General features: G+C 37.7%; 1 protein-coding gene across 1 annotated transcript in view; it reads right to left on the bottom strand.

Moving 5' to 3' along the window:
- Nucleotides 1–656: 656 nt before the first annotated feature.
- The window catches only part of myt1la (myelin transcription factor 1-like, a), a 63,205-nt gene continuing 49,287 nt past the window's right edge, over nucleotides 657–14,574 (bottom strand). The window contains exons 15-24 of the mRNA XM_035678087.1: nucleotides 12,250–12,374; nucleotides 11,536–11,604; nucleotides 11,350–11,412; nucleotides 11,167–11,250; nucleotides 8,852–9,073; nucleotides 8,503–8,594; nucleotides 8,319–8,422; nucleotides 7,817–7,960; nucleotides 5,909–5,971; nucleotides 657–4,175 (exon numbers count right to left, since the gene is read on the bottom strand). Of these exons, the coding sequence (XP_035533980.1) occupies nucleotides 4,035–4,175; nucleotides 5,909–5,971; nucleotides 7,817–7,960; nucleotides 8,319–8,422; nucleotides 8,503–8,594; nucleotides 8,852–9,073; nucleotides 11,167–11,250; nucleotides 11,350–11,412; nucleotides 11,536–11,604; nucleotides 12,250–12,374 (1,107 nt within the window). The 3' untranslated portion in view covers nucleotides 657–4,034. The remainder of the gene's footprint in view (nucleotides 4,176–5,908; nucleotides 5,972–7,816; nucleotides 7,961–8,318; nucleotides 8,423–8,502; nucleotides 8,595–8,851; nucleotides 9,074–11,166; nucleotides 11,251–11,349; nucleotides 11,413–11,535; nucleotides 11,605–12,249; nucleotides 12,375–14,574) is intronic.

Here is a 14,574-nt window from a genome sequence, read left to right as displayed (position 1 = left end):
TTTACACTCCCTTTCCTTTACAATTATTTAACAAAAAAGTAAAATATTATTAATAGTTTTACACTCCCTTTCCTTTACAATTATTTAACAAAAACAGACTTTTCTGCTGGCATCACAGCGATTAACTGTCTCCACTAAAATATCACTCATTTACATCAAAATTCAGGTATTTGGTCAAAAATATAAAAATATTTATAAAAATATATGGTGATATTTGTCAATAGCTGCATTGAAATTGAATTGAATTTACATGTTTATACATTTAAATTAAATTATGATTTACTTACAAAGGCAATCTAAAAATATTTAGTTTTTTCAATATGAGATATGATGGACTAAAATAAAAAATATATATATTTTTTTTAATTATTATTATACAAAAACAGACTTTTCTGCTGGTATCACAATGAGCATCAATAGATTATATATCAATACAAATTCTATAGACATCAAAACTGAGGTATTTGGTCAAAAACATGTTTTGAATTGAAATTAACAGCTACCCCGAAAGAAAAAAAAATACATTTGACATTAAAAAATAGATGTATTCCCAAATGAACGATCATTATTAACTTTCAATTCAAAACAAGAACAGGTCGTAAAACAGTGTTGCAACACAAGATTTATTCAGAGCAAGAGATGCCAACACCAGCATGATAAAAATTGTACAAACTTCACAAGTCAAATTAAAATATCACGTAGCAACTCGTGACCTTAAACATACAGCAAAAATACCAACAAAACCCATGCCATGTGGTAAGAAAACTGTTGTTGAAAGTTTTGCAAGTAACAGAGAAAAAGGGGTAAAAGGAGAGAAAATGAATGTTGTATAAAAACCCCTTATCAATGCACCGCTGAAAAGAAACTGTAACATTTTCATAAACTGATGATTTCACAAATATTCATATGGTTTTCTTTTGCATTCTAGCATGTCACATGTTAGTGTTGAGATTCTCTATGTAAATAGTTACAGTTTAGCTTTTACATCTGATATTACAATATCTAGTCTATTGACTGTCTTTAAGTGGCAGAATTGTGCTTTAACTCCCATTTCCTTTGTTATCAGTAAGAATAACTGACTAAATAAAAAATACAAGCTGTCAGTCTATCTAATGCAGTAGTTTACTGGCAGGAAGCTGCAGACACAAAGCTTTGGACAGAGATGTGAAGTCAGGGAATGAGGCTTTGCAGCAGAAGTCCAAAAAGAAACATCTTTAAAGGAAAACTCCCCATTAGCTGATTTTTTTCCCCCTTTCTGTGGAAAACTGGACTGACAGCAGAGAAATGTTTCAGTCATATCAAACGGTGGGTAAACATGAGGTTTTAGGGGTCCTGAGTCACCAATCAAATGGTTGGGATTTGGTTTATAGATGGTTAACTCTAGATTTTCCCCTTAAATGTTTTTACAGATATTTTCCACACAGTCTGACATTATCACATTGGAGCTATATTAGGCTTAAATTGAGTGAAAGTGTGTAATTCAAACCCAAAGTGGCACGTTTTAATGCCTTTTTAACAAATATTCTTGATGTATTTATGACTTTACTCTTCTGACGTAAATCTTACAAATTTTATATATTTGGAAAGTTCAATTTAAAGGGTTAGTTCACCCAAATGTTCTCCCTTCCACCTAATGGTATCTAGCCATGCAGGTAGTTTTGGTTTTATTTGAGCAGTTTTTGAGATCTGTCTATTTCTGCCTCCACTCAAATACAGTTGGGGGGTAAAGCAAGTTTGTCTGTTCCTGTTCCAAGTCTTCCAAGAAGGGTGTCTTCTTCTTACTCTGGATAATACATTTACCTTAGTGAATGAGTTTTAAACTACTTCCTATTCAACTCATGGTCGCTTTGAAAACTAGGGATGCAGCTGAACTTGTGCGATGACAAAATCACGAGAGAATCCGTTTTGCAAGACTTCAAGCTATGTGGTTCGAACCAATCAGCGTCCTCTGAGGAACTACTGTCAGCTACGGCATGAGCTACGAGATGTGACTGTTTTCTTGAAAAAAGCAATGGCAGCTGAGGTTAGCGTAGATGCTGCTGGCATCAGTTACATCAGAACTGGAGAGTATTTCTTTGAAAAATAACGGCACTGAAAGCTGGATGGAAACGGAACTTTCGCAAAACCTTGGACACCAGAAATAACTCTTCTCATTTCACAGCTCTGTTGACAGGTTGTAAAAAGTTGCTTTTACAGAGAGAAACAGGTCTCATGTTAACCAATGCAACGATGCATTCATGTTTTGTTTTTTGCTAAATTGTGTTAAAAACAGCATTTATCAGAGTTTTCTTGTGTGGATCAGAATTCTGTTTTTGATATGTCTTTTAAAATGGATTGGATGTTACAAAGCGGAGGGGGTTAACAGAGTAAGGGGACCAGAGGGGGAGTTTTCCTTTAAATAACAAATCAACTCAGTGAAATTTGCTCCAGGTGGCTTTCAAACAGGAATCACCAGCACAAAGTCTTGTCGAAGTCACAGTTTCCACAAACTCGCTGTACAGTTTTTGCTTCATTTACCACGTGATAATACTTTGACATACTCCAATAAAGTGCATGCATGATCGACGGTGTTCAGAAAACATATTCCATCAGTACTGTGATTTCAGACTGAATGTCATCGTAAAGCCGATTCAGATCAAATACTCAGTCGGTAAATTCAGTGCACAGACATCGCGTTACGACTGCTGGCTCTAGTTTTCATTCATCTTTTCAATAACAATCAAAAGCTAATTAAAAAAGTGCTGCTTGGTCATCATGTCGTCTGGCATCATGTCCCATTGTGGCTCAGACAATAAGATGCATGATTGGAAAGACGTTTTCTACAGGACGAGTGCAATATACAATGACGGATGGGGACGTTTGACCCTGTAAGTCCAGTGGAGCCGTCAGCCTTTAGAAAGGAAAATCATATCTACAAATCCTTTCGTCTGCCAAGTGCCTCTTAATCGACAATAAAAACATCAAAACATGGAAACAAAGGTGTCCCTGTGCAAAGTCGAACATGACAGAACCAAAGTCCTTTCACCCGCGTCAGATTCCTAAAACATGATTGTAGTAAAAGGTTTATACAAAACGCAATACATTTATAGTTAGTAAAAAGATCTATCAGCTCTTTGCTAGTTTTATTCATAAGAAATTGCATATACCCAAACATTTTTTTTTTCATATAGATTGCATCCCATATCTAAACAAACGATTTAATATTATCATACCAATATTGCTGACACGTTGTCCTATTAGCTATTCAAGGTTGATGATTAAAAAGAAATTCAGAATGGCAGATTGTCTCCTACATTTTCTGAAGCCAAGGGTCTTCCCGCTTCGTTCTTCGCATGAACAAAGAAAAGCGACAGAACAGGACAGTTTGAAACGAAACAACTCTGAAAAAGGGGGATGATGGGATTTTGCACCAGTAAGTTTCCGTGTCATGATGTTTGAAATCTTCTTGCTTATAGCATTGGTTCTTCTTATAATTTTAGCCAAAGATTTACAGTAATAATAGTGTCCACGCGGTCCACTTTCAAAACATTACAAAAATGAATGAATTCACATCCATTTAAACGACCTCCAGCTTTACAGCTCGTGAGAGAAGCCTTTTGAAAATGATTGCTCTTCACGTTCGCAGCTGTGCTCCCCATTAAACCCGTGACGCCCAGTTTTTTTATGTATGTAAATCGCATTGAAATTAAAAAAAGAAAATGATTCAAGCTTACGATAAATAAATACATACATATACACTAGAATGTGCATACATTAGCAGCTATAAACAGTACATCACATTATATTAGATCATATGAAAATGTACAAAACGTGAATGTTTGTTTAAAATGTTGGTAATTGTTTTTCAAAGCAAGGCAACAACAATCAAAATAATAAAAATAAAAAGAGATACCCATGGAGTTGAGAGCATAACAGCAGAAGAAATAAAAGAACTATGGTAGATTACAGCAGCAAAAAACAACCAATTCCCCTCTTTTTGACTTTTTTTTTTTGTTGTTTTTGCTTTGCATTTGTTATTTTGGCCTTGATCAGGGCTAGACCTGGATACCCTGAACGGCCTGTTTGATGTTCTCCAGCAGCGCCTTGTTCTCCGGGCTCTGGTACTGGTCCTGGTGAGTGTACATGTCTGTCAATGTACTCACATAAGTGTCAAAGTTCTGTTCATTCATTGGCTCCTGTGAGGGGAAAGAAACCCATGAAGAAACAAACAATCAGACGGATTAGAGTAGGTGTGTGTGTGTATTTATAGACAGTATATTAGACATTGTGGGAAAGGTTTGGAAGACAGGCGAGCAGCAAGGGAGGGAGGGACCACTATCAGGAAAGCATGGCTCAGATACACAAACTCACTGAAATACTCCTTTTAATTACATTTTAATAATATGACTAATATCTACACTTCAGCCTGTGAAGATCTACGCAGTGCAACTCCAAACCATGCAAAAATCAGGAGAGGGATGGTTAGCTTGTGGATAGATGGAAGATTAATGTTTGGCATATGGAGACAAAATCAGGATGTTAAAAATCAATGGGAGTTTAATGGGGAGATGAAAGAGACACTGGTAATTCAGCTTAGCCTAGCAAATCTGGGAGTTTGGTCGTGTAAGTGTTTCTGAGAGACCGAGCAGCTTTGGCTTCAACAACAATCTTATTGGTTGAGTTCAATCTCAGTGGGCAAAGCAAATAAGCGTTAAGTGTTTTACTAAGTTCCACTGTACATGTGGCGTACCTCAGGGCTCGATATTAGGCCTAGTTCTTTTTAACCTGCATGTGTTTTCTGAGCCCTAGACATCTATTTTAGATGATTCCACATCTCAAATATAACAAAAATGACACAATTAAATATTTTTACACTCACACTTAATAGTATATCTAGCCATGCAGGTAGTTTTTGTTTTATTTGTCCAGGTTTTGAAATATCTGTTTATTTCTGCCTTCACCCCATTACAATTGGGGGTAAAGCAATTAAATTTGAATGTTGCTGAAAAATTAGCAACATCCCTCTTCCCAGAAGGGTGTCTTCTTCTTACTCTGGATAATGCATTCATCTTGGTGAATGAGTTTTTATCAAAACTATTTCCTGCTAACACATGGTCCCTTTGAAAACTAGGGATGCACAGATCTGATAACCTTGTAAGGCATCCATAAAATGTAAGGAATCTTTATTTAATTTCCCCCAGACCACCACTTCTTTCAGCTTTCCCTGACAAATTAATTTTTATTTTACTGCATGCACTATTTTATCTGTATTTCTTTCCATCAGAATTTGAATTACTTTACTTTTTATTTATAAATCTGTTTTTCATCCTTATTTACATATACTTGTATTATGACTGTCTTTGCCAGTTACCTAACTTGCACCAAGTTGCAGTGCAATAACTGCACTGTTTAACTCAACCAATCAGATTATTTTGATTCCAGAGCAGCTCTTCCTCCAGGTTTGTGGATCTAAAACTATTATTAGCAGAACCAGGACTTCATATTTCATTTTGATTCTGAAACAAATTCCTCTTAATGTTGCTTTTTCATGTGAATTTGATTTGTATCATATAGTCAGAGGTCCATGTCTCAGAGGAGACTCGGATGTCTCATTTTTAAATTACCTATTTCAGTTAGACAAATTATTTTTTAAGACATCTTCTCAGAGCTTCAATATCCCCAGTAGCTTCTCAGATATAATCAATGTTTTTTGCCATTTTGGAAAAGGTATCAAGCCACATCAGATGGTTTTTGTCTGGAACAGCTGCAGGTAGTTTCTGTCACTATTTAAAAAGATGGTTACACTCTTGTATACTAAATGGATAGTTTGATGTGCAGACGCCACAGTGGCCTAAAGGAGTTATAGGAAGGGGAGGATGACAGTGCAGAAGAGAAGGATAATTGGATAAAGGATAAATGGATCTCTTACTCTGGGAGGCATCTGTAAACAGCAGTTATGCTTTACTGGGGCCTCTTTCTGTGGCAGCGGTCTCTACAGGAGAGGGTGTACAGAGAAGTCTATTAGCCCGCTAGACACACGGCGGTGGTCACAAGGCTTCATAAGCTACACTGAGAAAAAAAACACACAACGTCCGCCTTAGCAAGTCATTCCCCCTCCGGCTCTGTTCGCACAGCAGCTGAAAGTTTTCTCAGTGTTATCGTACTTGAAATAACAACAAGACGATGGAAAGAATAACAGACAATGTCATTTAAAATGGACAAAGACATTGTTTGTCATTTTTTTACTCTGCCAATCAGAGTTCTTAGCTCACGTATTGTTATAGATATGTCTACAAAGCTTATGTCCTACAATACAGATACAGATTTGACCACCAATCTGGATCCGAGAATGAAGTCCTGCATTGTGAACAGAGACTTATTTGGCATTTTTCTGGAAACAATAAAGGGAAAAGTCTAACAATTCTACTGTTTTTGATGTGAAAATATCCACTCTGATGCAAGATTCAGAGCTTGTTTTATAGGGGGGATGAAGATCAGATTGCTTGTTAAGACAGACATTTTTCTTGCAGTGTGATATGAAGCGATCTCGCACATGAATGGAAGGACAGGAGGCTAATAGTCCAGTTATCAAGCAACTCGGGTTCATACTGTTTAGAGAGAGATTATCCAATTAGCCCCAGTCTTCTTTCTACACTGAGACAACATGACGCCAAACCATCCATGAGCTCTTCACTCAAACTGAAAAAAGACGGGGCTGTTTCCTTATGTGAAACTCTGTGAGGCGTTGTAAAGCACAGAAGAAGCACAGCATGGACTGCTGGGAAAAAAAAGAAGGTGGCGAACACAAAGAAGCAGATGAGGAAAAAACCTGAGTGTCGCTACAGAAAAGGCTGGAGATGACTTTAACACCTCCCTGGATTAAAATCGCGAGCAGATGTTAGCTCTCCTCGGATCACTTCAAATCTTTACTGTCCCCCAAACAGTGTTTAAAACAAAGCAGGAAACAAATTTAGCACATTAATTATGATATTATGACAAACATAATCCAAACTCCAAACTCCAAACTCCCTCATATAGAATGATGAGTAAAACTAAGCAAAATGAAAATAAAGCTTGGTGTTCTGCAAAAGATCTCAATCTTAACACATCATTTTGTCTATTATTTAGTTCATCAGTGCAAGAAAATAGGTCAACAGTCATCTTTGAATGTACAACAATGATTCCAAAGACAAAAGTTGCAAAAGGAGAAAATTGATCTCACCAGCAGTTTTTCCACTTTTTTTTACAGAATTCATTTTTAAGAACAATAAAAGATTAAAGAGAAACTAACATCCCTCTGGAAATGTGTGACAACTAGTTCGGGTCAATCCTCACAATATTTCTACCAAAATAGTCAAATTGCAAATTATAGATTGTTCTCATTAAATAATCTAATTAAGAAGCACCACTGACCTCAGGTCAAACTAAATGAAAATAAAACAAACTAACTTAATTCAAATACATAACAGCCTGAAGCCTGTTCAGGGGAGGAAGCTGCTACCTGGCAGAATTCAAGGCAAAAACAAAAAGCTACACACTATTTCAGGAATTAACTTATAGCTCTTATTGTGTAGGTAGGTTATTGACCAATTACCTACCAAAATAAAACTTTAACATTTAATTTCTTAAGTTTGTGAGTTTGTCTTCAAAATAATATTATATATAATTAATATTTACATAAAATAAGGTTTCTTCATCAATCAGTCAATTTATGTCCCATTGTGATACTGAAATTCTAGATACCAGAAAATATTACTTTCCAAGCTTGTAACTTTTGTTGCTGTAAAGGTTCTATTGAAGCTGTAAAAATATGAGTCGAACAAACCTGCAAACTTACCATGTGTGGAAGCTGGATGTTAGCTAAGCTGTTGATGAGCGACTGGCTGAGGTTGGCCAGCTCGTGCAGCAGCGAGTCGTTCTGCTGTTCGATCACCTTGTTCTCCTCCTCGATGGACTTCAGGTTGGTCTCCATGGTGGTGATCTGCATGTGAGGAAATCAATTATTAGCATGTGATTGTTTTGGGCTGGGGGGGGGCGGGTGGTAGATGATGAGAGAATGAGTGAAAGAGATGCATTAAACACAGTACTGACGTCGTGGTTCACAGTCAGCATCTTAACCACTGAGTTTGAGTCAGGGAAACCAGGGAAATAAATATGTTCTATTTTTGCAAACTATACTATATATAATGTAGAGAAAATAGAAAGTTGGTTCTCTAATTTATTCAATATAAACTCTTAGATGTTTGTACATGATTCTAGTTTAAGCTGTTTTCCACACCAGCAGATATCTATGCATATTCTGAATGTATTTCTGATACAGTAAACAGAAATCATCTTACTTGTGTCCTCAGTTTTATCATATCTGACTCCACTTGATTGTTGGACTCATTCAGGTCTTTGATTTCTTCATCCAGCTGTTTGATTTCTTCATCATTTTCGATTCCTGAAACCAAAAACAACATTTAAATTTGATCCAAACAAGTTTTATTTTTAATCGGTTTTGGGTTAGGGTTTGGTTCTGACCTTTGCTTGCTCTTTGCTTGATTGTCAGCATCTCCACACTGCTCATCCTGGCCTTCTTCATGGCAGATGTGGCGCGGGGACAACCGGAGAGACTGGAATAAAACACACACACACACACACATACATTGACGACGGATGAATTATAAATCTGCTGCATGTGTGCAAGTTGATTTTAATTTTAGGAATGAAATAAAAGCAATGGTAGCCTGTCAGCGTCAATCAATTTACATGTGATATGATTTGCAAATTGTTCATTAGAATAAACACTGAGCTGAGGATAACAGTAATAATAACAAAAACACAAAAACTGTTATATAGTTGAAACAGAGTGACACAGAGCCACGCCCACCTCCGATGGGTCAGGAAGCTCCCGCTGACGTGTCCTGAGCCGTCACAGCCTGGGGTCGGGCAGCTCATGCCGTCTGTCTTGCCAGATTTCCAGACAAACTGCGAGCCGTTGACGTAGCTGTCCTTCTGCCTCTTTGCTGCCAATGGGCATCCTGATGCGCTACGGTGGGAGGCGTACTTCCCCGTCACATGACCCTGTCCATCACAGCCCGGCACCGGACACCTGAGAGGAAGAACAAACACAAGAAAAGACGGACAAAGTGTCACATTGTCTGCTTTTCCACAAACATCATCCAAGTGTGAATGGTTGCACAAAACTCAACTGGTGTTCGGGTGTGATTTTTACTTAATTTGGTGTTCAGTACACAAAATGTCACACACCGCTTATGCTGAACTGAATCAACAGCTCATGGAAACAAAATACTAACAGCATCCCAAACAATATCAGAATCAGAACTGGGGTTTACTGCCAACTAGATTGTCACACACAAGGAATTTTTCATGATATTTTGGTGCATAACAATTAACATTTTGACAGAAAACAAGATAAAAACAAGTGCTGTAAATTCAAGAACATAAATATTAAAAGGAAACATTTACATTAGGAAATATAAAGCAGTATAGTATTATTATAAAAGAAAATATGTACACTATATGTGTTTTATAGACTAATAAACATGTTTCCCGTGACTGAATACAAAAAGAAAAAGGTTCTGTAGTGTCTTTGCCAACACTTATAAGCTGTAAAAAGATTAAACTAAATCTTACCACAGCATCTCCACCACCTGCTGCTGTTTGATTATCAGCTGATAGAGATTAAATGTCATACCTGTCACCTCATATGCTGCCAGCACTCCATTTAACCAGCTCAACTTTAAGTTATTGGGCTAAAATAAGGAAAAACGCTGGTGCAGTCTTATGCAAATCCATATCCTCTTCAACTCACAACTCACTTACACCCCCACCCCACCCCCACCCCTCCAAGGCCTCCTGGCCACAGCGGTGTCACCATGAGCCGGACAAACACCTTTCGCTCTGCAGATGACACCACCTCAGTTTCCAGACACTCTGCTCTGCCTCCTGCATCCCAGAACGCCCTTCGCAGTGACATTTGGGCTGATTAGAATGAGCCAAGCGTCAGCGGACCGCTCCCCAGCCGAGCTCAGGTTAAGCTTAATTATAGTTTCACTGTTAATGATGATGGTGGATGGAACAGAGGTGGCAGCAACAGCTGGCTGCAGACTGACACCGGCTGAACTTTAGATTATTCACAAGGTCATATTGGCTTAACATTATGGCTCTGCTTTAACGAAAATGTCAACCGCTCACTTGTGCTAACCTTTACTGGACTCGGCCTGCTGGGAGCGGGAGGTGAAGTGGAGGACTGACCACAGCTCCTCTCTAAAATATTCCCTCCTAAAGTTAGAAAGGTCAGCGTACACAGGCAGCATTTTAAGAGAAAGTAGATTGATGGATCTGTCAGAAGCATGACAGACTTCCCTGTAATGTGGCTGCTATGAGCTCTATTTACACACTAGAATATATGAATCTTGTATTTATAAAGTTATAAAAACTGTATTATACACACAGCTCAGTAAGTTGCTGCAACGTGCAGAAGTTTTGGTTCTGGTTTTACAGCCACAACTTTACTCTTTTAGTTCTCTCTCATCAACCTCTTTTCCAGCGGCAACAGGCAGCTGTTTTAGTGGAATAAAACCTGTACCAAACATCAGAAAAACAAAGTTAGAGACTATCTGGTGAGCATAATGAAGCATCCAGCAGAAAAGAGCCAGATATATTTATCAGGAGTAAGAAAAGAGCTGAAGGGGGAGTGAATATTTGACGCAGATTTGTCAGATTGCCAGAAACATTTCTTCAAAATGGAGCCTCATGTTGCTCAGGGTCTGTCAAAATCCTGGTGGCAGAGTTTTGGATGAGCCGCAGACAGGAGAGGGATTTTTTTACTGATGCCAGAGAGCAAGAAATTACAGTAATTTAACCGACTAGTTATAAAAGTATGAATCCAGACTTTTGGTAAAAAGAAATGGTCTTGATATGTTTCTGAGATGATGAAAGAGCGATTGAACCATTTATTTAAGATGTTTGTCTAGGCTGAGGTTATGAGCAGAAAAGATTTCTGATCATATTTTGATCTGTGAAACAAAACAGTATGACGGGTATAAAGGTGAGGAGGCAAATTAAGTAATTTGAGAGCATAATTTAGTCAATTGAGAGAATGAAATAAAAATATTGACAAAACTCACACAGTAAAGTTTCTCTTTACATTTAAGTTATGCAGCCTCTCAGAAACCTTACTTGATTGGCTCCTGGTCATCCTTGTCCTCTTTGCTGTGAAGGATCTTGATGCCGCTTTTCTTGGCTCGTGGACAACCGGACAGACTGTAGGACAGAAGACAATTTAAAAAAAGACACAGAGAGAAGTAGTGTATATTTTTGTTGTAGTTTGATTCATGGCGGCAGGCAGCGTGGTTACTGTACCTCCTGTGGGAGGCATAGTTCCCAGTAATGTGTCCAGATCCATCACAGCCGGGGGTCGGACACCTAAGGCACAAACACAACAGCAGTGTCAGGGGAGGTCAGGATACTGAATGAGTACTGTTTTGTAGTTTAGGCTCCCATTTGGACTCCAAACTGCTCAGACTTAGTTTGACTCTGTGGACTTACTTGAGTTCTTGTGCGTTGGTCGTCATCATCCCGCGGATGTTCTTGTCGGCCAGCTGGCAGCTTGACAACCTGCAGGAGGAAAAGAGACACAAATTGAATTTTAACTTGTGAATCTCGTATTCACATTAAAAAATATATTTTTTAACAATAAAATCTTATTCAGTGACTTATGCAATGGTTTTTCTTCAATAAAATGCATGTGAAATTGGTACTGAAACAAGTGAAATGACAAACTGGAGGAACATTTTAAGTAAATGCTACTTTGGACTCTGGAAATTATGTTTTCCAGTAGAAGAGAAGAGGGAGAATTAGGTGAACAATACAGGACTGACGTTTTCTCTGTCCTTATTCCACTGAGCTAAATAATAATGTACATTATGATCAGGAAACAATTTGCTTTTAAAGGAAAAGTTTTTCTCTTTCTTTGTTACGTTGATATGAGCAGCCAAAAATAAAAAAAATAATAAAAACAACCTACACAATTACTTTCTACTTTTGCTACTGCATTGTGTTTCTAAATTTGCAAGGTTATTATCTAGTTTCATTCCATCCTCTAGGTCTAGACTTGTTTTTGTTTTGGGTCATGTTAATAGTTACTGAATGTCTGCAATGCATATGTTTCCAATAAAGGGACAATAAAGCGAAGTCTGGTTGGCTTTCAGTACTTCTAGACATCCTATAACAATTTTGTGTTAATCAGGTTTAGAGTCTTACGTGATGAGCTCCTTCTTGCTCTCCTTGCAGGGCGGGTACTTGTGATGTTTAGGGCTGGGCATGGTGACCTCGGCCGGGTAGCGCTGCTCATCCAGCAGCTCCTGGAAGGGATCCAGCTCGTCGCTCTGGTGTAGGGACGAGAAATAAGCAGACTACAACATATCACTACTAGCTCTATGTTAGCATATTTACACAAAGTGCACTTCTACAACATTATGTTTCCCTTTCAGACACATGTGATAACTCAGCATTACAGCAGTGTTTATTGTGCTGCACCTATAAAATAAACCAATACATAAATACAAATACATTAATAAACCAGGTTGACCGTCAGAAAGTCAATCAAAAAAAAAAAAACTACTTTCTACTTCTAGTTATTAGTTAAATGGCCAACACTGGCTTGGTGTTTATTTGCTGCATCAAAGTGTATTTTAGCAGCTTTTCTGATGATCAACATTCAAATGTACGCAGTTCACAGTTCCACATGGATCTTTGAAATTGAGATGATGAGAGATCTGCAGCTCTTCTTGATGTGTTTTGTAGTTTTTTCCTCCAATAATGAATGTTTTGTATAAATGTATGTAATAAATGACCCTATAATGTCACTGTCTACTTTAAGCTTCACCTTTGCCTTGAGGACAAGGGAACATTTTATTTTGATAACAAAATAATAAAGTCATGATCTGAATAACAACTAAAACGACAAGTCGATTGACAGAAAAGTAATCGACAACTAAATTGAACTTAACTTAACTTAAAAAAAATTTACTTGGAAATACATGTGTTGTTCAGTAAAATGAACAGGAGTACTTTGATATATTATTATATATTATTATAATTATTAACGACAGTCGGACAATATCACCATTATACAGTGTTTGGCTGAATTTGAGAGCCTGTTTTTTTCTACATGTTGTTATATCTTGTGTTTAACATTAAACCTGTGACAATAAAGTAGAAAATGTAGCATATTTTATAGCATGTTTTCTTAATAACCAGTTATTAATCTGTGCATTCATTTAATCTGCATGCCAAATACTGTAAAAACAAAATCATATTATCTCCAAGGTAATAAAAATCATGCATAGTAGATGACAAGACACAAGCTGAACTCATCTGTGAGCCAAGTTTATCATTTCCAATATTTTTACCTCCCTTGTGGCGTCTGTTGAATCAACTGGAGGTGAGAATACACCCATTTCCTCCTGCTTCCTCCTGCCCATATTGTATTATCTGACTATATTGACATGTGGTAATGCTTCAGTGAAATAAATCAGCACCAGTTAACCAGTTCACACTCCCTATGCACCAGTTGGACAGAGTGAACGAGAGCTTTTTTGTGGCTGTGAGCGCTGCAGTCTGCTCTGCAGTCCACACATCACACCTCCTCAGTCGGGAGCAGAAATCGTTCAGGACTGTCTGGAGAAAATCCCATCAGCCAGCGAGCTCCAGGCTCCAGCCTCCTCTGCAATGTCGTGCTTCATTAACAAACGCAATTACTCTCCTGATTAAAACCTTTCACTTCAGCGCTCTAAATCCAACAAGGCAAATGTAGCAATTTGCTGCATGGATTGCTCTGTGTGATATCAGATCTGTGAGGATTTAAAGCGTGCAGATGATCTATCATGTTTTACTTATGTATTAGCGGTGTAATTCAGCATTTTAATGCGCCGTGCTCGAGCTCCTGAAGCGTTCATTCAGAGAGCTGCTGCATCTGAGCTGGCGCAGTGCCGCTTTTGGCCACATGAGAGCGCACTGAGCCTGCTGCAAAGATGGCTGCATCCATCCCCATGCTATCATCCAGGGTTATATTTAAAACTCCTACTTTTACTCCTACTCAGAAACTTAAGAATAAAAGATACTTATCAAACTTCTTTTGACTTAAGAATGCTCTTAGGTTTAAGAGAGCTCCAGAAGTCTCTCACATTGGTTAAGAAAGCCTGTCTTTGGAGAGTTATATGATATAGATATATATATATATGAAAGATATATGTATAATTCAGAGTAAGGTAGTTACTCTGAATTAAAGATAGATTGTTTTTTGCATTTATCATGTCTGCAAGCAACAAAACTGAAGTGATTTAGTCTGCAATCATGCATCTTCATTGTCCGCACCTGTCAATGTGGTACTAAATCTTAAAATGGAAGAATTTTAAATATCCCCTCCAGACATGTATTAAAACATATACAAATAGCTTGGAACAATAATGTGTGTCTGATATGTCTTTTACATAAACAAAATCCTTAAAAAGCCATCTACTCTTAATATTCCAGAAGTTCTGAACATGCAAATTTCTTTAATAAAGTTTTACTGCTGGACACAAG

Source organism: Morone saxatilis, unplaced genomic scaffold (genome assembly GCF_004916995.1).
Source record: "Morone saxatilis isolate NCDOM2014 unplaced genomic scaffold, NCSU_SB_2.0 Contig7, whole genome shotgun sequence".
Taxonomy (NCBI): Eukaryota; Metazoa; Chordata; class Actinopteri; family Moronidae; genus Morone; species Morone saxatilis.
This window is presented reverse-complemented; position numbering and strand designations above follow the sequence as displayed.